Here is a 25183-nt window from a genome sequence, read left to right as displayed (position 1 = left end):
ACCAGATATTTTTTAATTGATCAATGTCCAAGTGAAGCAAATATACTGAATTATGGAATGGTTATTTCTTCAATTTAATTAAAATTCATTTACTCATTTTTCATAGTCATTCAGTTGTTATATGTGATTTGCAAATATATTGCATAGATCTGACTTGTGAATAACTAAGAACCACTCAACAGTTTCAACCACTGATGCTAAGGCTAAGTTCAAAAAGAAGTTAACTTCAGCTTAGCATCAGAAATTCAAAAAAGGAAGCAGCTCCGAATGACCGATTTCTTCTACCCTCGAAACACATTAATGTGTATACAATATTTTAAAATTTAAGCTATAATAATGTTGACTTCAGTATTTATTTTTTATGCAGAGGGAAATGTTTTACTTCTTACACTCAGAATATTTCGAAGTAAAAATATTTCTGCAGTTGAAATGTAATTTTTAAGACTTTATTTTAACAGATCAGCACATGTTCAGCAATTATTAGTATATGGACCAAACAAGCATTTTACGTACATTTTTAAAATTTTATTTCACACAGCAAGATAATTTCAGTAATATTTCTGTAGCATCAGACTAGACAGTGTCTTATATGAAGAAATGCATGAAAACCTAATGCAAAGAATAAATATGTACATAAAAGATTTGAAAAAAAAAAAAAAAAAAAAACCTTAATAACATGATAAACATAGTGTGGCTCTAATAAGTTGAGACATAAACTTGACAGTGTTGAATTCTTTTCAAGGATTTCAGTGAAAGAGGGATGCGTTATTGCAGCAGAATTAGAGTTGGAACAGTTTCAAAAAGTAATCCAACAACTTAATGCTAATTACCTTTTATTAACCCAAAACAAGTAAACATGATCAAGATCATACTTCAACGTATCAGAGCTACAATATATACTGTAACTGTAAAGTTGATTTACAAGCCAGATAAACAACATTTGACAACAACATCCATAAGGAAAATATTTATGATATGGCCAAGGATAGAAAAATACAAATACTTAACTGGTGAACAGGGTTCGAAAATATCATGATATTTTAAAAAATATCGAAAATGTCTGATATTTTGGTCTACATCGGATATTTTGATTTATGTCGGATATTTTGATATATATCCAATATTTTCAATCAGCACAAACTAAAGTCTTCAAAATAGTAACTGCATCCTCAAATCACTCCTTACTTTCTTAAGACAATATGTAGACTTCAAATTAAAGTTTCTTTCATTATTTACATCTAATACTTCATTTAACATTTTAATCAATTTTAATAGAGTTAAATTAGAATTAACTGAGTTGCTCATTTTTTTTCTACTAGCTACTTTTAGTTGTGTGATTCAGAAATAAAAAATATGCATTAATCGGGGCACAGTCATAAGACATTTTCTTTTTTCCGACCAACGTTTAATATTTATGTAGGCCTTTTAATTTGAATAAAAGTTGTGACATTACGAATAGTTTTATGAATATAAAATAAAAAAGAATATTATATTACTTTGTTATATTAATGATGTATTAATAGATAATAAAAATATAGTACATAACTTTTTAATTATTTATAATAATAAATGAACAATATTACTATGATTAATATAATTTTTATATTGAAAATACCATAGTTGAAAAAATAAATATTGAAAATATCATGATATTTTCAAAATAAATATCGGATATATATCGGTGAACCCTGTGGTGAATAAATATGTTTTGTTGAAGTAACTGACCTAAACAAGCGTATTTCAGTTTGATAAAAAAACATTACAATTACAGTTATGGCTGAATTGATGCTTTTAAGAAGGACCACAAAGCAAATTTTATGTTGGTACCAGATGATTTGACTGTGCTAACAACCAAACAAGTAGTAGCCGGTAAGGTATAAAAATAAGGCTCATTATAAAATGCTTGTCTGCATTTAATGTATTGAGAATGCACAGCAACTGAAGGTATTGGTTTCTATTACAAATTTAACACAGAATCACTTAATAAATTGGGTATTGATGAAATGAATTCTAAAACAAATTCTATACTGACATGATTAAATAAGATGTACTACATACATTCTTGTTACAAATGAAAGAAATACTTAATTACTTGAAAACTAAAACATAAACACGTGTAAATGGTTAACTTATCAAAACCTCTTACGATGTTGACTGTTTAGAAATTAGAAGAAATGATTGTGACAGCTTCAAAATTACAACACTTGAATGAAATTCTTCAATACAGAAAAAAATTAAAAATAAACAAAATTCTGTAAATTGTTAGTCATACGAAAGGGGAAAAAAAATGATAGAAGGCTTCAGCAGTTTGATATTCTATTTATGTAATGTACAGATATGTATTGTTCCACAGGCATAAAAGTTCTTTCAAAGAGTGCATAACTCTCCAATTAATTTTTATGTGATATTGAGCACAATTGATGGGCACGAAGAATACATCAATAGCTGTGCATTCAAAATACCAAATACTTATCTATGATACAGACGTTTGGGCAATAAACTAAGAGTCTCAAAATATGTCAGGACAGACTAGCAATTTTTCCAATCACACTTTCAACCATATGTTCATTTTCTCTTAATAAGAACATTCCATTGTTTGGGCCGCAATAGTCTTTTGCTCATGCGGAAATTTTAAAAAAGTTCTGAATTATATGTCACATAGCCATTGAAGTCAACAGCTTTCAGTTTTTTCTTCTTAAAAAAAAGAAACCTATTAGCTAACTGCGATCCATTCCACCATCATACTGACGAGGCCCACAGAATGTCGTGCGGGCATCCCGCTGCTTGAAACCTGAGGTATAGTGATGGCAACTTTATACTTTTGGTTCTATTCATGTGGAACCACCGTCTAAGCGAGGGATCGAAGTTTAGGAAAGCACACAAGTGGAAGTGGATTACAAGCACTAGTTGAGAATTATTCTTCTTTGGATACACCGTCCACGTGGTTGGCAACCGAGTTAGGCGTCAAACTGACATTATTTTCATGAGGTTGCCTAAACACGATTGCATAAGGAAAAAGTTCTCTACACTTGGCTAGGAAAGAGGCCATTTCTTTATCACAGGAGCCTAGATCGCCATTTCTCATTGCTTCCAAAGATTCTATACAATTCTGTAACATTGATAAATACAAATAAGTAACATATATTATGAAATTAAAACAGTTACTTAGACATTAATGTGGATAAGAATGCATTTTTATTAGCAAAGTAATAATAAAAAAACCACTGCATCCTATTTTACTCAATCAGCAAAAATATATCCCTTTTGTTAAAAAAAACCATTCCCATAAATAACCAAAAACATTTCAAACAGTACTGCGACCTGGAAAAATAAATAAATAAAAACACATGTTATTGATAGCTTGAATAACAATTGTACGTGTTTATTCTAATTGCGTCCCACACATTAAAAAAAAGGTACAGTGAAACCTCTGCGAGCGGCCACACCTCCTAATGGCCAATGTTTTGCACACGAATATTTTAGCCCATAGACTTAATGTTAAAAACACCCCTAGCAACCACTCAATCCTTCTGAACAGCCGCCGAGTGGATGTGTCCATCCCAATTTTAGGAAAATCGATTCACTTTCTATTTGGAATCTACAGCTTTTCAGTTCAAGGAGGAGAAGTCTTATTGGCTGCAGGGCCGCCACAAGCCTGATCGGCGCCGTTGTGCAAATGTCTTGTGAACGCCTTTATGCTCTGCCGTTCGAGGAAAATATAGTTAGCACCCGGAGCAAGGACGGATTTAGGGGAGGGTCAAAGGGTCAGTTGACCCCCTGCGACAAGAAATTTATTATGATCATTATTAAACTTCAGTTTTTTAGATCTGAAAAGGTAGTGAATAGAATCAACATTAACCATTCTTTTGTTTGATTCTGTAAATTATTTCTTTGCCAGCATGTCAAAATTCACAGGATTGACTGGGTTCGTTTATTAGGCTACTGCTATTGAGACTTGACCCCCTTACAAAAATTTTTGGATCCACCCCTTACCTGGAGGAAGATTTTGTAGACAAATATAAAATGGAAAAAAATACATTTGGCATTTAATTTATACAAAACATAAAGTGTGAATATTTAATTTCGCAATATGGTGTATGTTTTTACTTCATATCTCGAAATTATTCCAAGTTCGGCAGCTCCTCTGATATGCTAATAATGCGTTTTGGAAAAAGAAAATATTTTAATATCTTAATTAAAGCAACTTTGAAAATCTATCTAATCTTTAAGTGATGAACAATTAACAAAACTTTTATGAATGTCAAAACATGACAACAGGAACAGTGGTGCAACTTTTTTTTTTTTGAAAAATAGATAGAAATCAATTCTTTTTCTCCCCTCCAATTTTTTGAAATTGAACTTCTAAAAATGCAATTGTAGACAACTTTGAAGATTTTTACAAGAAAGTAATTCTAGAGCTCCCCCTGGAAATTTTATTAAAATTTAAGTTCGAAAAACCTAAACAGTATTCTATGATATTAGGAGAAATGATTCAGAGATTATTTATTCTAACTTAAATTTTTTGTAAGTCATGTTTGAAAAACCCAATTTTTGATGATTTTAAAGGAAGTAGGTTTGGAGGCCCTTGCTTGAATATTTTCTGACATTGAAGTCTTAAAGACGTGATTGTAAGAACATATTTGGTAACATTAGGGCCAGCGATCTTTTGAAATTGAAGCTCTAAAAACGCAATTTTAAGTGATCTTCGAACGCAGTTTCAACCAATGTTATTTTGTATTCGGGAGTTTTCGCGAAATTTTGCCAAATTGAAGATTTGGAAACGGAATTTGAGATGCTCTGTAATGCTTTTGGCGGGGTGGGAGATTCAGAAAAGTAGTATTTTGAAAACTTTCTTATTTTCAGGCTAACTATGAAAAAGAAAAATAATAAGGAAAAAATAAATAAGTATTTTTGAAAAACATTCAAAAAAGCATTCTGGAGGGGAGGGGTCACTAGACTGTGCAACCGGAGGGGTGCCCTGTGGACCCCCCTGTCTGGTTACGCCACGGAACAGGAGAGTACTGATTATATTTCTAAACTGAAGGATAATATTGTAGAGGACATTCCACCTAAAAATCTAAAACTGAAACTTACCGGTAAAACAAATAATTCTACAATACGAAATCGTCAAAAAGGCATTGAATTTAATACTTTAAACAAACCCATTGTTTGAAGCTCTTTCTTTAATTTAATACACAAATAATTGAAGAAAAAGGGGATGGAGAAATCAAGAAATTATGGTCAAGTCGTTACTTTTCGGAACTAAAAAATTAATCTGAATTATTGTTTACAATATATGCATATTACGCACAAGTAAATAATATGAAAATGTGCTTACCGTATTTTTAAACGTATGATAACATGATGCAGTGAAATTACCACAAACAATAGTTAAAAATCACGAAAGGACATTGCACGAATTATAACATTCACCGCAAGAACCTAAATAGGGAATAGCAAATTTCTTGCACTGCTTCATATGCTTAACCCTGTGAAATTATAGACCCACCGAAATAACATTCATGGCTCCACATATGAAGAAAAATGCTAATTTATGCATTAATTAGCATCATGTGTTTTCAGTGTAAAAGATCTCGCTTTTGAATAGCATATTTAGACTCAACCAGGCAATAACTTTTCCTTATAGATAGGCAGCAAGGAGAATTGCTTGTTTTAATGAACAGTATAATTTCACTGTCAGTTTTGGAGACCTCGGTGCCTTTTGGACTCTGGCTCCGTCGTGCACCGCACGACCTTGCACATAGGGACAGCGTACCTGAACAAAGTCTTAACAAAGCTGCTGTTAACAAAGTCTGAAAATTTTCAAGTAAAAATGATCCATCTGCTAATTTTATTAGTCGATCAGTGTGTATGTGCAATTTCGGTTGGAAACAAAGACTGTGGGAGATCATTTTATGAATTTTGAACAACGTATTGAAGTTCTGAGCAATATGAGAATGGAAAATCTGTGAGAGAATTAATGAAGAATGATCTTGAATTTGTTCTAGCCCGAAAAAACAGCAATGGAACGCTTTGATAATTACAGCGCCAACTGAAAGAAACAACTTCTGGTTAACTCAGGGATAAAAACAGCCCATAATCAAAAAAGAGGAAAAACTGCGAGACTTAAAATTTGAATATATATATATATTTTACATTACATAGAAATGCTAACAAATGAATAAATAAAATAAGCTTGCATTTATTTAAGATTTAACAGACATATCAATTCCATTTACCACTTTCAATTTCCCATAGCCTACAAATCAGGTGATATTAAAACTTTATAATGTGACATCTAATGCTATAAAACTTCCATATAATTAAACACTTAATACAAGCTGAATCATTGGACACCATAATTACAAAATGACATTATATGTATGGCTAACCTTGGAGAAACAATTTGAGGAGCATTTTGAAATTTTGTGGAGCAGCTGGGTATATTCTATAAAAATCATTAAAAACTAAACCCAATCTAAAACTTTTTGAGCTTTGATGGTCATTTTAAGCACTAGCATAAAAATGATTTTTAAATTGATAAAAAAGTTTTAAACATTACATCATGCTTTGAGAATATAAGCATCTTTAATTTCCTATATTTAAATGTCTGTCATAATAAAAAAGCACAGTGTAGGGTACATTCCAGTAATTGGCAGGTCACCAGTGATTGGCACTTTCAACAAAAATGTCCTAAAATAATATGGGTATCCAATCTTCCAAAAGTAGAAGGTTATGTACAAATTGAACCTACATTTACTTTAAAGATTACAATTTCAATTCATGTTACTAAATGGTAGCTGGTATAGGAAAAAGAAAAAATTGTGGCTTGTGTCAAATCAGTCATTTTTGTTGCAAAAGCTTCTTCTTTGGCTTAAGGGAAACATACGCATTAATCTATTAAAATCTGACTTAAAAAATATTTTAAATTTTGGTTGTCAAAAGTTTTGTTTAGTTGAAAGGTGTTACTTCAGTGGGTAGAAGTATATTTTTTGTCCCGTTTCGGATTTCTGAAGTAATGATGGATGCCATTTAGTGGTGCTTCAGTTTTGCTAGTCTCCACTGATTGGCACATGTGCCTATAAACACTAATGTGTTGCGCAATATATCACTAGTTGGATTTCTGATACTTTTGCAGCAACTACAGTCGGATCCCGCTACAACGCGATCCGACTTGCGCAAAATGGCTTAACGCAAGTTTTTCATGAGTAATGAATTTTTTATTGCTGACGCAAATTACTAGTTTGCAACATGAATTTTTTTGGAAAGAAGCGGCGGAGCATTAGAATGGGCTTCGTCCACACTAAATATTGGGTTCGTGAATGGACTTTCATCCCTTTAGCATCACTGACAGGGGAAATTCACACAATGTATTAGTCTAAACAACGCTTTGCTTTAGTTTATACAAATTACTGCTCCGATTCTTAACGTTTTTTCCCCCTTCTTATGAACGTTGATAAAACAGAATGGTTCCCAAACGAGGACTTTCATCTCAAGTTAGCAAAAGTGGAAATAAAAACAGAAAGTTTCTGACAATGCAAGAAAAGGTCAAGATTCTCGATGCTTGAACAATTATAAAGTGCTTCGAAGGTAGCACAACAATTAGGTATGAGTTAATCTTCGATACGTACAATTAAAGTTCAAGAAAAGGAAATTCGCAAGTTCAGAGCTTAGTTTTAATAATGAAGCTTGCAGAGTAGTGTCTGAGCAAAATACAAACATCATGAAAATGGAAGCCAGGTCAGAAATAGTGGTGTTCCCACACTACATAAACTTCATAATTTTTAAAATTATAATTAAAATTACGATATCTACTGTTTAGTGCTATTACAATGCAGTAATGTTCTTTCTGTAAGTACCCTACTGTTTAAGTACATGTATCTTATTGATCATTGATTTTGTGCTTCTTAACAGAGTAATCATGTTAAATAGTAACACTTTTTCTAAAATACAGTAAAAAGTCAGTTCTTTACAAAATATGCGGTAATATATAGTTAAGAAATGGCTTGAAACAATTTGAGGGGTGTTAACACATGTCTGAAATAATTGGGTATAAAAAATTTCTAAACATACGTTGTTCCCCAACGCGAAATTCCGACTTACGCGAGGGGTCTTGAAACGCATCTCTCGCGTAAGTCGCGATCTGACTGTATATTAAATGGGTTCTTCTATTGATTTGAATCCTACAGAATATACTGTTACATTTTTAAGAAAAGCAATAACAAACAAATATATTTGGCCATTGTGACTGTACAGAATTCTTTCATTTTTTATGATCCATTAGAATCACTCTGTTAATGTTTCTTTTTCTGTGGAAACAGCCATAATCTCAATATTTTTTTCCATGCAACACTCCAAGTTTATTTTTATTTCTCTAAAATATTTTTCAACTTCAAGATGTGTGATTCAACATTAATTTATGTAAAATTATCTTAAATTAACATTAAATATTTTACTTATGATGATAAAATTTGTATGTAATCCAAAAGCAAAAAATAAAGTGATTTTCCAGTTCCATTAACGTGTTCCAATTACTGGTGATTTTGGTAACTTTATATATATATTTATAAAAATATTAATTCAAATATTTTTGCTTTTAGTGAACTAAATAGATGCACAGATGTGCATTCTTTGATACAAAAATATTTGCAAGTGAATATTTTTTTTCTAATTAACGAAAACAGAGGTAAGTTTAAGAACAAACTCTTAAAATGCCAATTACTAGGGTCATTACCCAAATTAAAATAAAGTTGAATTTATTAAGATCTTCAAGAGCTATATTTTTGGTAAGCCTGATAAGCATTAAAACTAGATTTGAAGAATGATGTTGGCTTAAATTATGCAGATGGAGTAGGATAAATATTTTTGAATGGGCGTGGCAGTATTCATAAAATAAATAAGTAAATAAAGACTAAGAAGGGTTGAAAATATTAGTCTACAAAAAGGTATTAATGCCTAAGCAGTAGATGCCTAAGTAGTAATGAAAGAGTGTTACAGAAGCGGATGCAATCGGATTTCAAAAGCTACATCTAAGGATTGCACCCACCGTCACTCTCCAGCATTTCCCTTTCCACTCCTACTTCACCCTCTTCACTAACAGCAAAAAGTTCTTTACGCCTTTCTACTCAAAAAAGAACCTGTGAATCTTAGGACGCTGAAACAGATATTCATACTTAAAAAAAGAAGAAGAAGAAAAATGTTTGCAATTTGCCGCCCCTAAAATCTGCCGCCCTATGCGGCCGCCTATCCCATGAGCCGGGGCCTGCTTGAGCGTAACAAAAGGAGTATCATACTAAGTGAAACAGATGGCTAACTTTATTTGTAATGTGCAGCAGCATAATGCTAAGCTAATTTGGTACAAATTTTGAATGAAAGTTGTGAGTTTAATTCATATATTTACTGCATAATGAATAAAATTTTTCTGAAACTAGAAAAATAAATTAAAAGATTTTTTCAACTTTCAAAATGTTATTCAGTAATTAAGAGCAGTTTTTCATTCACAGTTTTTTTCTCCGAAAACTCACAGGAAAACAACTTTAAGAAAATTTCTGAAGTCTGGAAATACAAAGTGCAAAATATACATAAATTGTGCACTTTACCCAGTCAATTTTTAGTTCAAAAAAATCTTTCAGTTTAACACAGAACACATTTAGAAGATAGTTTTGATTACTAATAAGCAAATATCCTTGCATACGCAGAAGCTACAACCAGTACCAAAAATAGAGACACAAACATAAAATAAAATTCACAGTAAAATTCCAAGGAAGGAATTTTTATTGCATATGTGTATCACAATAAACAGCAAGTGAAAAAAAATAGGGTAATTTATTTTTAAAAAACACCACATGCTGAATGTATTGGGAAAACTAGAAAATAGGATGTCCCGTAATTATTATAGATACTTTTTGATTTATAAATTATATTTAAGGTTGAAAAACACAGTAACAAATCTTAAATATCAAATAAATGATGTTTCCATTACCTCTAGTAACTTCAAATATGAGATAAATCATAGTCTTGCATTACCTATGGGCACCCACATGCAAAATTACAAGGAGGGGGGGGGGGACTCAGATATTTTCTCCAAAGTTTAGCAGGATATTTTCCCCATGGAAATTAGTTTCAGTACAGATTAGAGTTGACATTTTTAATAACTTATTCATTAATGGCCGGAAAAGAATTGTTTTACATTTTGCAAAGAAAAAAGTACTAAAAGTAATTAAGTTCTAATGTCTAAGAGGGGGGGGGGGGCTTGAGCCCCCACTTGCCCTCTTTCCTATATGGGCGCCTATGACTATATGGAGAGTTTACAATAGTTCGCACCATGCTTGCTCTGTTGCTCATTTAAGGTCCTGTGTGGAAAAATATTGGCTTCCAGGCCCTCCCCCCTAACAAGGTGCACCCCCCTAAATTTTGTTGACCCCCACAAATGAAAAAAACATCACATATGCGGAAAATTCTACCGTTTCTAACAATATCTAATATTAATATGTGCAAATAATTTTTTATCCCTTTAATAGGCAATAGTAGGCAGTTTACGCAAAATTTGAGCTTAAAAAATTAATTACAAAAAAACTAATTTGAATCTAAAAAAATAAAACCCCAGGTGCACCCAGGACTCGAATTAATATTGTACAAAATTTCAAGGCTGTAGGTACTATGGGGTCTCACGGATGCACGTCCGCCACAGACTTTCTTCCAGAATTTCTTTGAAACCTTACTTTTATTTACTATAAAGAGACAATATTTCAGTTCTCTATGTTTAAATTCGGTAATAGGAAGTTGAGAAATGGGACAAAACAGTTTGAGAAGTGTTTTGAAATGTTTAAAAATATGGCATGCTCATAAACAATCGTATAAATATCCTTTTCCACAACGAAAAATTTCAACCTACGCGAGGAGTTTCAGAACGCATCCCTCGCATAAGTTGAGATCCAACTGTATATGCGTTTGACAAGACCGCGCTCGGGGGTGGGGGGATCTTAGGGTTCAACACCCCCCTTCGAAAAGTTTGGTTTGACATTTCAGGGGTCTGGCCAGAGGATATTTGGCTCCGTTAACGGACCCTTCACAAAAATCCGATCAACCAAAACCGACCTTTCACAAAATCCCGATCAAACAAAACAGACCTTTCACAAAATCCCCATCAACCAAAACGGACCCTTCACAAAATTCTGATAAACAAGAACGGATCTTTCACGAGTAGTTAATTGAAAGACCAAATCTGAAAGCAAATTGCTTGTTGTTTGTTCCTTGGAAAAAAATTAACATCTGAAAATAAGTTTAGTCTTAAATAATTTTGTTTATTTGTTTTATCACAACTAATTAGCAGCGGTGTTGTAAACTTTTCTGAAAATGCGTTGCTAAGCACTTTTCTCCCCGCTCATGATTTAATCAATAATAATAATAATATATATCTGCGAAATGAATTTAGAATTGCAAAGGGATAGTAAGGGTTAGGAAAAAATATGATCGCTTCAGATAGGGTTACCAACTTCAAAATTATAGCCATTTAGCATTTGGCGTTAAATCTTTATAATGACTTGATTAGAAAATATTCTCATCATTTTACCAGCTTGTCGATATTTGCGTCTTCATATTGCTCTACAATGTTTAACTGTTATTTTGGGGGAAAATTATATGGGTTTGTTTGATTTTTCGATGCTAACAAGGATGATTAACTTTAAATAAACTGTTTGACTTGCCTTTTTTTTCTTTAAATGTCTACATTTAAAAAAATACAATCTTTTAACATTCGATACAAGAATCATATTTTGTTGTTTTTTCAAACTAACTTCGCTTTATTAGGATGCAAATAAATGAAGTCTCTATTTTTGTTAGAACACGTATTTCAAGTTTTTAAAGCAAAAATCCATTTTCTTTATGAGTCAAAAATTAAAATGCTGAATCGATGGTTTAATTTTATTTTTGCTTCAACTGTGTCCAAAGATATTAATGATATGTTTATCATAGGACTCTCTAAAATGCAATTTAAAAACAATTTTATCAAAAATATTTCTTTTACAAGCCGTTTTTATACCTTTGATGCTTTCACTTTGAGAATCGCGATCTCTTTGCATCCGCTATGGGAATCCGATTTTTTGAATTTTTGATGTTTAATACGCTTTGTTAAGAAGTAATCAAATAAAATCTCTTTTTATTTTTGTTAAAATCACGGAATTTATAAGTTTTAAACGAAATTCTGTGCATTTTAAGAGTGTCTAGGGTCAAAAAATTATGATGCAGTTTGTACCTGCTCTAAATTTTAAAATTTTGATTTAAGAAAAAAAAAAGTTTTTAAAAATTTTTTTTGCGAAATTATTTGATTTTTCACAAAAAACGAACTTTGTGAAAAATCCTGGACAGACCATTGCATTTAAATGTTGGTTTACATTAAAAAATTTCAAAAAAGAAAAAAACTGTCTCAAAACTCAAATTTCTTTTATGTGTATATTAATTGCATAAAATGCTTTCATAATAGATAACCGTATGACTTGAACATTAGCACAAATAGCGCAAAGCTCTGCATAAAAGTTTTTAAACCATCCCCAAAAATTTTTTCTGGTAACGGCCACGGCGAATAACCTTGTTTCCAAAAGCTTTTTGCTTAGCAGTCAAATTTTGCATGAAACGGAAAAAATCCATTACATTTCTATGACACTAATATTTACTGTTAGCCAGACAGGGCAATTCAATATCATTCTCTTCTATAACATTTACTGTAGCTTCCATATTAGGTGATTTTTGGCACAATAATTTCATTGACATCAAAAATGTTCATCCAGGGGACATTCTCTGCGGCCAAAAAACAAACGGTAATAAATTGGCAGTTGTTTTCCTTCGTTTATTCTGTTCCTCAAGGCGAAAATTGGGAAAATTTCGATGCCAAATAAACTAATTGCATTAAACAGATAGAACGTATGGCGTCGAAATAATGTGTTAGGTCAGCTCCCATTTTTTCAGTCTTAAGAATCTGGTTGGTGCAAATTTTACTTGCGTAAGACCAGTTAGATTTGTGTAAAACCTAATTTTTTTTTTTCAAAAATGTTTTTATTTGCCACATCATCTGGGTAGCCAGACAGCCAAGCATAGAACTTCATATTGGTGCATAACTCAAAATTTGTAACTTCAACACAACTATCAAAAATATTAACTTTTATCAAGTCATGATAGTTAACACAAGAACGTAATATTTGTACTTGTTTTAACCAATATAAGTTTTTGTTTTGACAAAATATTAGACACTGCAACTCTGCTTGAGACTGGTCATTCTTAAGGTAATCAATCGAGCAAAGTCAAAAACCGGTTTCCGTATTTGTCAAATGTTAGCCAATTTGCCTTTTTTTTTTTTTGATAAATCACGCTTGACAAATTGAAAGAATATCAAAGTAGCAATTATGTCATTATAAAAATATTATGTTCAAAATACCGGGAATGTATTATAAATATTCAAATGTGGTTATACAATTGAAGCTTTTAAAATTATCGAAAGTTGGTGCAGTTCTCTCACGTCATCTATTTTTGGCTAATTTTAAGATGTGTTTTGGATATTTTCCAAACTTTCCATCTGACAACCCTAGGCTGGGAGACGGAAATAGAAAACAAAGTGTCAACGTTTTCATATTAGATTTAATTATGAATATTGATCGACTAAGCGTATGTGAATTTGCTGAAATCTGAGGTATCATTCTTCCTTTTAATCTGCTCATTTCCGTTCGTTGTAATTAGCATAAAACGTTAATTTTTTTTTTTGCATAAAGCACCAGGGGTGATTATGACTCCATGAAAAAATACCTGAACTTTTTTCCAAGAAGAAAAAGTGTTTTGATGGGAATACATATACACATTACGTGTATGCACACATTATTTAAATATATAATTATTTGTTGGGGCTAAAACTGGAAGTTTTAATTGGACTTAATATGTCCATGTGCATGGAGAGAATTAAATTCTTTTAATTTTTCTCATTTCTAAAAATTTTTCAAAGAATGTTTTATTTTCCTCCATTGTATCTGAATCCTTAACCATTTATTACATTCATTTTCTAGAAGTGCATAAATATTTCAGAATTAAATAAGTTTGGGGCAAAAGGGGCAGAATGTATTATGATTACTGCGCAATAGGGCTAGGCGATATCCAAATTTTAATGCCACGATATATCGCTCTCCAAATATCAATATTTTCAATATATATAAGTCGTTAAATTCAACATTTAATGGGGGGGGGGACTGTAAACCCTATTACATAAGCATCTACAACAGAGGAAAGCCATAGGCCATCTTGGTGAATAAATATTTTAGCAATTTAATCTAATAATATAGTTATAGCAAGGATTTTCATGTGTTTGTGTCGGGAGGGGAGGGGGGTCATGAAGCAGATTATACCACAGAAACTTTTGGAGAAAATAATTTAGAAGAATTGGAGAAAATAATTTAGAAGAATTTAAGTCTTTTTATTAGTGGGTGGCAATTCTTGAGGGAAAAAGGGGCTTGGTAAAATTGAGGGGTGTCATCGCAGTCGGGGGGAATGGGCAACCCTAGTTACATCATCTGCATATTAAGATATGCAACAGAGACAGTGGCGTAACTACACTTTCGGTCGCCCGGGGCGGTTCCTCAATTTGCCGCCCTTTTGATGAGAAATAGCTAATACATTAAAGAGTCAAAAGTATTTAACGTACAACATAAGAACTTAATTAAAAAAAGAAAGAACTTTTTTTTTTTTTTTTGCAGGAGAAAAAAATTCAGTGCTTCACCAAAACTTTCCAAAAGTTAAGTAAAAATTCGCAATTTTAGTAACGCAGGGGGGAGGGGATTTTTTAAGGAAATTTTCCGAAGTTGAAGTGTTAAAAAAGCAATTTAGGATATCTTTGGATGCGTGAAGCAATTGGGGAAGGTTCGGGAGTGCTGCAAGGAAAGTGTTTTGACTAGACTGAAAAACACAAATGCGTTGGCTGTATTTAGTGGTGTAAGGGTTTCCCACTGGATTTTCCCCCCGAAATATTTTTCATATTAAAATTTATTTTTTGCTATCTTTGATGACGCTAAAGAGAGTAGAGAACTTTCCGAGAGCTCTCTGGAAATTTTGATGCCGAAATTCAAAACCGCAATCGTAGACTATTTTTGGTGGGAGTTAGGGAGCGGCTGAATGTTTCTAAAAATGTTGGGAAATCAGATGGCTCTTCCGTCTCCCCTTGAAATGTTTTGAAAATGACGTCTTAAGAACGCGATTTTAACCGTGTTTGACAGACAACGTTATGAGAGAGGTCAGATGGGGGCAGGGGGTTTTCCACCCGAAATCGTTCTGGAAATTGTTGTTCATTTTAATCATTGAGGGAAAAAAAGGCTTTGCAAACTTCCTGTAGAAATTTCTGAAAACAAAATTTTGAGTCAGCTTGTGACGTTAGGTGACTGCATTTTTAGGCTGTTTTTTAACGTTAAGAAATAGAAAAGTTCGATTGCTCTCTTCCCGAAAAATGTGACATTTATTGAGGCTTAAACAACGCAATTTTAAGCTGTCTTTATTTTTATTATATGGGAAGGGGTTAGTATTCGCCGGCCTGGAAGCACATTTTAAAGTTATCTTTGGAAACCTTAGATTGGGACAAGGGGTGGGAGGGGTTGAAAATAGAGCCCCTAAAAATGCTGTTTTAGGCTATGTTTGGCCAAGTTAAGAGAGAAAGGGCAAGTAAGTGGGTCTCCTCCAGAAATTTTCAAAATAGAAATAGTGGAAAATGCATTTGAAGCTTTGTGCCAGTTGGAAGGAACGTTAATGTTGTGGTTCCGCCATGGAAATTTTAATAATTTGAAGCTTTAGAAACACAATTTTAAGACCTGATTTCTCAAAGGGAGTTATGACTTCTTTTTGAATCTGTGCTTGAGCGAATCACTTAATGTTGACAAACTCAAAAATAGGCGACCAGGTTACGAGCAATACTTACTAAGGTCTGGTAATGCTATATTACAAAGTTTGGATGATTCTCTTCTTTACTGATGGAGGACGATAAGATAAAGAGGCTCTTTGTGTTCGATAAACCATACTGTGATTTATTAGAAGGAAAAGTTGTGCGTCGAAAATTATTTTCATTACTTTTGATGTAAATGTAAAAGGCTTTGCCTAGACATTTTATTGCTTAAAAACTTTTCATTATAATGAATGACTAAATGTGAAACTCATTGTTTAAAGGAATAAATATTAACAGCAAATATTGGTATTTAGGTTGTGAATAAGTGCTTTTATAAAGTGTACATAAAATTCATCTGTCTTAATGAAAATTCTGTAACCAAGGAACTATGAAAGCAATTGTTGAAATAGATAATGTTATTCCGAAGTTGAGCAATAAATTGCCCTCCATTTGAGACTTTTCTTCTCTTACTCTTGTTGTCACTATCCTTTAAAAAAAATAGTGTTTTTTTTTAATAAGGTAATTTCCAAGGAACTTTCTTAAAATTAAATGGTAGATTCCTCAAAAATGAAAGGTTATGAAATTTGTTTCCTCCCATATAGTAAACCTTTACGGTGAAGAAAAAAACCTTAGGTCCCTTGATTTTATACTGCAACTTCCCTCAGTCTGTAGATCAAGACGAAGGGGGGGGGGGAGACAAAGAATCGTGCTGAGATGTCCACAAGAGAAACATACGTTTTGTGTTAGAGAAATTTCACTGTCATAGTCGTACCAAAACTTTACAATTCCAAGACTTTTTTTTTGCCTCCAGTAATAGATAAAAGTGATTTCCTTATTAGGAAAACACATTGAATTTTTCGCATCAAATGTGTGAAATTGCCGCCCCCCAAAAAGTGCTGCCCGGGGCGGACCACCCCCTCCGCCCCTCCCTAGCTGCGCCACTGAACAGAGAAACGATATTCAACATCTTGAAAAAAAAATATTAAGGGGAAAAATATCAAGTAATGCTCCTTTCTCTTCTTACCTAGCCTTTATTCCACCTCTCATCCCAGCTGTTCTTCAATAATTACCATAGAGATTGGAAAACATGACGGTAGCTTACGCTTTATACCAAACGAAAACGTCTTCAATTTGGACTTTCGGCGTTTCGTTAAACATCGACCTAAATTTTACAAAAGTGGGTTTTTCTGAACATATAGGATGGTTTCGGTATTTTCGAAGATGAAGATACTGCAAATCAAGATGTAAATACTGGAAATCCGGTAAAATACCGGAACACAATCACCCCTGTAAAGCACACTGTTTAGCGTTACCTGTCCTGAGATATCCCTATCTCGAGTATCTGGAGACCCTGTTTGATATTGGCAGGATTAACCCCATGGGATTGAGAGCAAAATCCCGCTAAGATTTTCCATGAATTGTTTTTCAAATTTTGCTGTTCATAAAATACTTTCACGAGCATTATCTGAAATTTGAATTACCTTCCCTGTATGTCTGCAAGAAGAGCAAGAAAAACTTTGTGTCTCATATGATGGACAGTAAATTTATCATTAAAGAACATGATAAAAATAGAGTATATTTTTTAGATAATTAACAGGTATTCTCATTCAAAGTTTAAGTTTTCTTACACTCAGCAAGTAAATGTGTAAAAACTATAAATGCTTTAGAGAACCATCACTAAAATTTGAAATCCAGAAATTCTGCTTTAGAAAAAAATTTAGAAAGTGTAATAGATTGCAAAACATGCTGAAGTAACCTGAATGCAATGGTGGAACACTACTGTAAGCTTAAGGAATGCACTCAAAACCTTTAAATTACTAAAAGTGCACAATATTTTTCTGCAAAAAATAAAATCTGAAAAATCTAACATTATTTACGCCCTCAGACCTGTACATGGTGTCTGCCAATGTCTCTGTAACTGTGAAACCAATTATTAAAAATGTGGATAGTACCTGCTGACTTGAAAATTATGTTAGATGAGTTAGCTGAGCAATTTGCAATATTCGGCATGATTCTAAAAGGGATGTGAGAAAGTTGGATGAAACACTGGATGACTCGCATATGATAAAGGGCAATACTTGAAGCTGCTCAAGTTTTTGAATGTCTTTTAAGGTAAATTTAGCGAAGTCATCCAAAAACTGTTACACTCATGCTGACTTTGTGAATCCAATTAGCCTTCAGCCCCTGCTGGAATTAATCAACTCTATGGATACAATGACCAACGTTAATGAGGAAACAAGGTTACTTTCAGTGCAAATTAAATTGGATACACAAATCAAAAAGGCATTATTTTTGTCCAAAACTTGCAGTCTTAGATCATAAACCAAGCATGAGCCCATAAAGAAAAAAAATCTCTTTCAGAAGCTGATGAATTTTATGGGGATATTTTGCTTCAAAGTTAAGTATTTATTTAATATCAGTAAAACCAACTGTAGTGGAGCATTTTTTTTTTTTTTTTGGTACACTAACTAAATGGAATCTCAAACTTTCGAGACTTGGATTTATGAGACAGACAGCATATTGATTTTTTAAAGATACTTAATTTGAAACAGACAGAAAGAAATTTCAAAATGATTTCCAATTTTAAGACAAGGATTATATGGGTTAACCTTTTCTAATTCTTCCAAATTTGGATTGTAACCACAGAACAAAACATTTTAACTAGGGCTCGGCGATAAACCGATACATAACTATTACCACGGTAACGATATTTAGATTTCTATCTGTTCGATATATCGGTTGAAACGGAAATACGGGACATAATTACGGAGAAATTGAAGTACCAGGGTTCATACTCTATTTGGATGAAAAAATTCCATGACTTTTCCAAGACTTTTTAATGACTTCAATGAAAATTTTCATGACCTCATTACATGAAGAGAATAGCACTATTTAATCTCAAATTTGCTAATTTTTGGAAATGAGCATTAGCAAAACGTTTACATCGAATGCCAGTCTCATTAAAGCACTTACTCATAATGGAAAAAATAGTGTACACTTAAAAAACTAAACTATTCTTATTTATCTTCATCATAAATTTAAGTAAAGTAAAAATGCAGTGAAACAAATATGATGATGCTTAAATGTCTGATTTTTTTTTACATGAACAGGTAATGCATTTAATCATCCACATGACTTGACAGTATTTTGGTTCTTTAAAGTAAAGCCACATAGTTTAGTTTTTTATGTTTCTAAACCAGATCTTTTTTTGAAAAAAAAAAAAAAAAAACATTCAGCTACGAATCAATTTTTTGATTCAAAAGTATACTTGTTTTGTTGACTTATTTGCACATTTTCAAATGCATATAAATTATTAGGTTCAGAAATTCAAGAACATATTTGATTCCTGATATTGAACGTAGCAGTGGGTCGCATGGATTAGTTTTGCAGGCCGTATGTTGGCACTACTCTTTCAGAGAATTGGAATTCCTCTTTTTCTATATTCTATCGCCTGAATAAATATCTTGATTTTCTCAAACCTTCAACAAATTAAGATAAACTCAGATAAATTTAATAAAAAAATTGCTATGTATGAGTGATGGAATCGAACTCGGATGCAATTGAATTCCTTTTTTTTTTGAGTGGGCGGGGCAAAACTAAGAATGTAAATTTCGCTACTACAGAATGTGGAATATAAGAAGTGTTGAAAATAACAGCAAATTCAAAATAAGTGATGTCCAAGGAGTAATATCACATTGCAAAAAAAGGCACGCGGCTGCTACAGAAGTGGATGCAATGAGATTTCAAAATTCAGATTTGATTTTGGGATCGTTCAATTTTCCACTTTTAATAGCTTTTATATGCTATACTTTCAAATCGCTCAAGATTTCTAATGCTCCTTCAGTTACTGTTACTTTTTCTTTATTCAGGACATTTTTCCATGACTTGAAATTAATTTCCATGGCTTTAAACGAAAATTTCAATTTTCCATGACTTTTCCAGGTCTGAAATTGGCTAATTTTTTTCCTATGACTTTCCAGGATTACCATGACCCGTACGAACCCTGAAGTACTGACTCAAAAACACATAATTTTTTATAGTCCTGTATGATGGATGAGTGCTTGAAATTTCAAGAAATTAACTGCCTTCTTCAATCAGTTATTTTATTTTTAATTATAGTACAAAGGAAAATTAAAAGGGCCGCCCAAGTTCTAGGTGGACCCATTGTCAGATTGGTCTCCAGATCCCATCCCCCTAAAAAGTTTTAAAGAGCGGGGCTCTTCTAAGGATCGCGCCCCTAGTTTCTGACAAGACTGATATGGCCTTTCGTGGGCTCTGAAAAGTGAATGCGTGTTGGTTAAAAAAGCATCTTAATGCAACAATTAAAAATTAACCAATGGAGGTATCAACACGATTCATAATTCTAATTAAACGTAAACCATTGACATTAAGCTGAATAAAAGGTTTGCGAAATATACTGAACAGAAATGTTTGTATTAAAAAAGAAATGAAAAACGAAAAAAACCTAATGAGATTAAATAAAATACGCCGCCAGCTCAATCATTTCCATTCGAGGTGTCGTATCTCATCTATTTTCATTCATCTTCGATAAGAGAGAAAATTTTTATTCTGTTCATAACAGAAGGCACAACTTGAACCAGTAATCCTATTTTAAAGCCTTATCGCCGGCAACCCTGACATTACGGTTAATGCGCTGACATTGTGTTTTTCGTGAAAGTTGTATGCATCAACGAAGATAGAATTGAGTTCTACATTCACAGGCATGGGTTCTTTGTGAAAGTTCTACGCATTTTTGGAAAAGTAACAAGTACCATGATTGAAAAAGTACAATTTTTAAGCATTTTTTTTACTTACTAATGTAACATAAATGAATAATATACATAATATGTGGATTTTAAAAATTATGAAAATTTTCATAGAAATAAAAAAATTTCTTAAAATTTATTTAAAAACTCCAAAAAAGTTTACGCATTAATTTTGATAATATTCAGATTTTTTCAAAATAAATAAATAAATAAATAAATTTTTTAATTTTAATTTTCCCCCTGAAAATATTTAAGTTACATATAAAATTGCAGTGCATTTATAGCTGCATTCTTTAAAGATTTATTATTAGTATTTTACTTAATCTTATTCAACTAAAAAGTAAAAAGTCTTAAAGCAAAAGCTATTAACATACCTGCCAACATTCAAAGAAAAAAATCCAGTAGATTTTTTCAATGTAGCGCAATATTGCTTTTTTCCATGTTATTGAGGGGAAAATAGGAATTTTTTATTATATCTTAAAGTACAATCATGCAAGTTCCTTGGGTCATATACACAGAGTTTAATTGATGAAAATATTAAATGGAAGAATAAAAGTTAAAGTAATACTTTTTCAATGAAAAGTTATTTAGGGAAAAAAAGAATTTCAATTATCTGTAAAAATTCAATCATAGACAAGTTTTACAGGTCTTCAAGATTTAATCTACTTTTTCCGGCCGCAAAGTGCCCGATAATAGCGGTCGTTTTGTGTACAAGAAGAAATGTTGTGCAACATAGGCTTAGCGATGAGTGCACGAAGAGATCGCAAACGTAAACAAGAACTGATGTTGCCAGATTCCAATGTGCTAAAGTTTGAAATTGAGTAGGAAACTTTCAAACAATGGAGTAAAAGCGCTAAAACGATGTAAAAATTTATTTTAAAGGGGTTTATTTTTTTCATTTTCAAGAAAATCCCTAGATGGAAGGATTTTTTTTAGAGATTAATAAAAACTGGGAGATTTTCAATAAAAATCGGGAGACCGGGAGAAATGTCAAAAATCCGGGAGTCTCCCGGAAAATCCAGTAGAATTGGCAGGTATGTATTAAGTGACTAAAAACAAACTATTTAAGACATCAATACGAAATATAGTTCAAAGTACATTCAAATTATTGAGACTGCTCAAATTGAAAGATTTAAACAAAATATTGAATTGAATATTTAAAACATTTTCGTTACGAAGCATTTTTGTCATCCATTGAGCATGCCCTCCCCCCCCTCCAGGAAAGTTTTGAATTAGAGAAATTATATTATATTTGTAAATGTTTTTTGTTGTTTTTCGATCCGGATGTGTGTAGTTCTGGTAAACTACCGCATGCTTTCATCCTTTTGCACAATAACACTAGACCACACAGCCAATGCAAAAAAGGAACTTTTGTGGAAATTTAAGAGCAAAGTTTTGCCTCTTATGGTCCAGATCTATCCCCACATGAGCCCCAATTTTAGGGGAACTGGAAAAGTAACAGAACTGAAAAAGTCACTTCGGGGACAACGATTTCATTCTGACGATGAAATAAAGGAGTGCGTGCGTAATTGGTTAAAGCAGCAGCAAAAGGACTTTTATGGGGGCGGAACTAAGCGACTAATTAATAATTGGGATAAGTGTTTAAAAAATTTCGGTCAATATTTTTGAAGAATATCGAATAAAATCTGTTTTATAGCCTCTGTCTCGTTATTGACTAACACTAATATTAAACAAAAATCATATTGAACTTGAGTTTTAAAGAAGCATACATAGAGTAACAAAAATTTACCTGTATAGTAACTCCTTTCATCTGATTGAAATTTGTGAAATAGCTTAACACTTCTGATGACTTCTCAAGGAAATATTTCATACGAGCACCTGCAATGTAAATTCAAAAATTTAACCAAGAAAATGAGAGCCGGCAACAGGTTCTGGGGACAACTAGGATAGTCAAAGGCTCCCTAATGGAGACCAAGAGTGCTCTTGAAATTATTCATTTAATTGCAAGTATCATTTGCTTCAGGTAAACTATTTTAATCTGACACAGTAGTAAATTCTTCATACAGTGCAGCGCAAAAGTTATAGCACAAGATAAAATGATTTAATAAAATGAAACATACATAGAAATGCTTTGAAATTTTCACTGTATCAAAACAACTACAGTGAAGCACCGTTTATACGTTTCACTTTTATACGTTTTTATCATTTATATGTTTTATTTCTCGATCCCTGCAAAATCCAATGCGTAGGATTAATGATAAAAAATTTCTTTTATACGTTTTCCTGAAATCACAATTTCATTTACACTTTTTTTTCTGAGTCAAAAGGAGAGAATACACATCTCAACCTCAGATCCTAAGCTGTTGATTGTCCAGTTTCTTAGAAATTGCATCTGATCTTGACCTATACTTGCCCAGTTGAACAAAAGCCCCATTTCAGGGGAAAATAAGCACCCCCACCCCCTTTCACAGAAATGGTGATAAGGATTCACATGCAATATCCGGTCGGCAAGAGGGCAATCTCTTTCCTACCAGTTTCTGGATTTCATCATTCAATAGCACTTCACGTTGTAGAAAATCCCTATCGTTAAAAGAAAAAATGCACATTTTGAAGGAAGTGGATGAAACAAATGGCCACGACTTTTAAAAAGAGTGGATCTTGCGAAAAAAGTTAAGTTTACCCGTGTCAACTCTAAACACACTCATTTATGAGCGTAAGATTATAGAGGAAAGTCATCATTAAAGTGGTGCGAATGCTTCGAAAAAACTTCGAGTCCAAAGCGGAAATATTGCTGATGTAGAGAAAGTACTTTTACAGGGGTTCAACCCGTGTGGGAGTGCCAAAATTCCCATCAGTGGTCCTTTGCTTATTGAGAAGGCAAAAGAAATTTCGGAGATGTTAAACGTGGAATGTGATACATTATTTTCTTCAGGTTGGCTTCACAAATTTAAACTAAGACACTGCACTACAGGTAAAATTGTAAGTTGAGAATCTGGAGATGTTGATTGTGAAACAGTGGATGACTGGATTCAAAACCAATTGCCAGAACTGATAAAGGGCTATAAACTAAAGGACATTTTTAACGCAGATGAAACAGGTCTGTTTTATAATATTCTACCATCTAAAACTCTTGCAATTACATCAGATATGTGTCATAGTGGTAAAAAAAGCAAAGTTCGATTGACCGTGTTACTGCGTGCAAATGCAGATGGGTCTGAAAAATTACCTCCTGTTGTTATTGGCAAGTCAAAAAAGCCACGCTGCTTCAAAAATGTGAAAACATTGCCAATAAAGTACATGGCTAAAAAAAAATCTTGGATGACAATGTCTTTTCTTACTGATTGGTTAAAAGAGTTAGATAATAAAATGCAAAAAGAGAAACAGCAAATCATTTTATTCATCGATCAATGTCCAGCTCATCCACCAAATACGGACTTTCTAACAAATGTAACTGTCAAATTCTTCCCTGCAAATTGTACGAGTAAATTGCAGCCGCTGGATTTAGGAATCATTAAATCCCTCAAACAGCATTATAGGAAACTCTTAGTTCAAACAGCTATCGCCAGTTTACACCAAGGAGGCTTCGAAAAAATGAGCATTGACATCTTGCAAGCTATGAATTTTGTAATTTTGGCGTGGGAGAATGTCTTACCCAAAAGGATAAAGAACTGCCCACTGGTCAAGGGCGCCCATATAGGGGGGCAAAGGGGGGGGGGGGGCTCGAGCCCCCCTTAGAAATTAGAATTTGCTTGCTTTTAGTACTTTTTTCTTTGCAAAAATGTAAAAACATTTCTTCTCCAGCCATTAATGAATAAGTTATTAAAAATGTCAAATTTTAATAACTCTAATCTGTCCTGAAATCAGTTTCCACGGGGAAAATATCCAGCCACACCACGGGAAAAATGTTTGAGCCCCCCCTTGCAACTTTGCATATGGGCGCTCATGCCACTGGTGGATTTTTGACTTCAGTGGATGGTCCTATTGAAAACGCTGAAGTAACTCATTTTGTTCCGCCTAAAAACTGGTCAAATGCAAGTGAAGTTTCTTCGTTTGATGAATTTGTTAAGTGTGATTTAGAACATGTTCACTTCTAACAATCAATGAAATGATCGTTAATGAAGAAATCAGCAGCAAAGAAGAGGATAATTGTTATGAAAAGCCACTGCTAAGTTTTAGCAAGCTTTGGAGGGTTTCATCACCATGCAAGACTATCTTATTAGTAGTGAATTAAATGATAATGTTAAAACGGCACTTTTAACTGTAAACAAAGAACTTTTTACTGTGCATTCCAAAAGAGCCCTACAACCTTTACTTTGCAAATCATACCGCGTGAATATGAAAAGTATTATATATTAACTCTGGCATTAAAAGGTTAGTACATGCTTCATTTTATTGTATTACATTTTTTTATTTTCCTTATCAAACTTCAAGCTATTTTAGAACTACTAAGGCTTATATTACAAAAACACTCGTTTATTTTTTCCCATCTTTTTTTTGTAATTTTTGTTTATTCGTTTTTTTATTTATAAATTTTTTTCCACAGTCCCTTGAA

At 32.8% G+C, this 25183-nt stretch overlaps 1 protein-coding gene across 1 annotated transcript in view; it reads right to left on the bottom strand.

Annotated features, from left to right (window-relative positions):
* Positions 1–2852: 2852 nt before the first annotated feature.
* LOC129230920 (N-alpha-acetyltransferase 15, NatA auxiliary subunit-like) overlaps positions 2853–25183 on the bottom strand; it is a 275701-nt gene continuing 253370 nt past the window's right edge. The window contains exons 20-21 of the mRNA XM_054865206.1: positions 22421–22509; positions 2853–3109 (exon numbers count right to left, since the gene is read on the bottom strand). Coding sequence (XP_054721181.1) covers positions 2915–3109; positions 22421–22509 — 284 coding nt within the window. The 3' untranslated portion in view covers positions 2853–2914. The remainder of the gene's footprint in view (positions 3110–22420; positions 22510–25183) is intronic.

Source organism: Uloborus diversus, chromosome 1 (genome assembly GCF_026930045.1).
Source record: "Uloborus diversus isolate 005 chromosome 1, Udiv.v.3.1, whole genome shotgun sequence".
NCBI classification, from domain to species: Eukaryota; Metazoa; Arthropoda; class Arachnida; order Araneae; family Uloboridae; genus Uloborus; species Uloborus diversus.
This window is presented reverse-complemented; position numbering and strand designations above follow the sequence as displayed.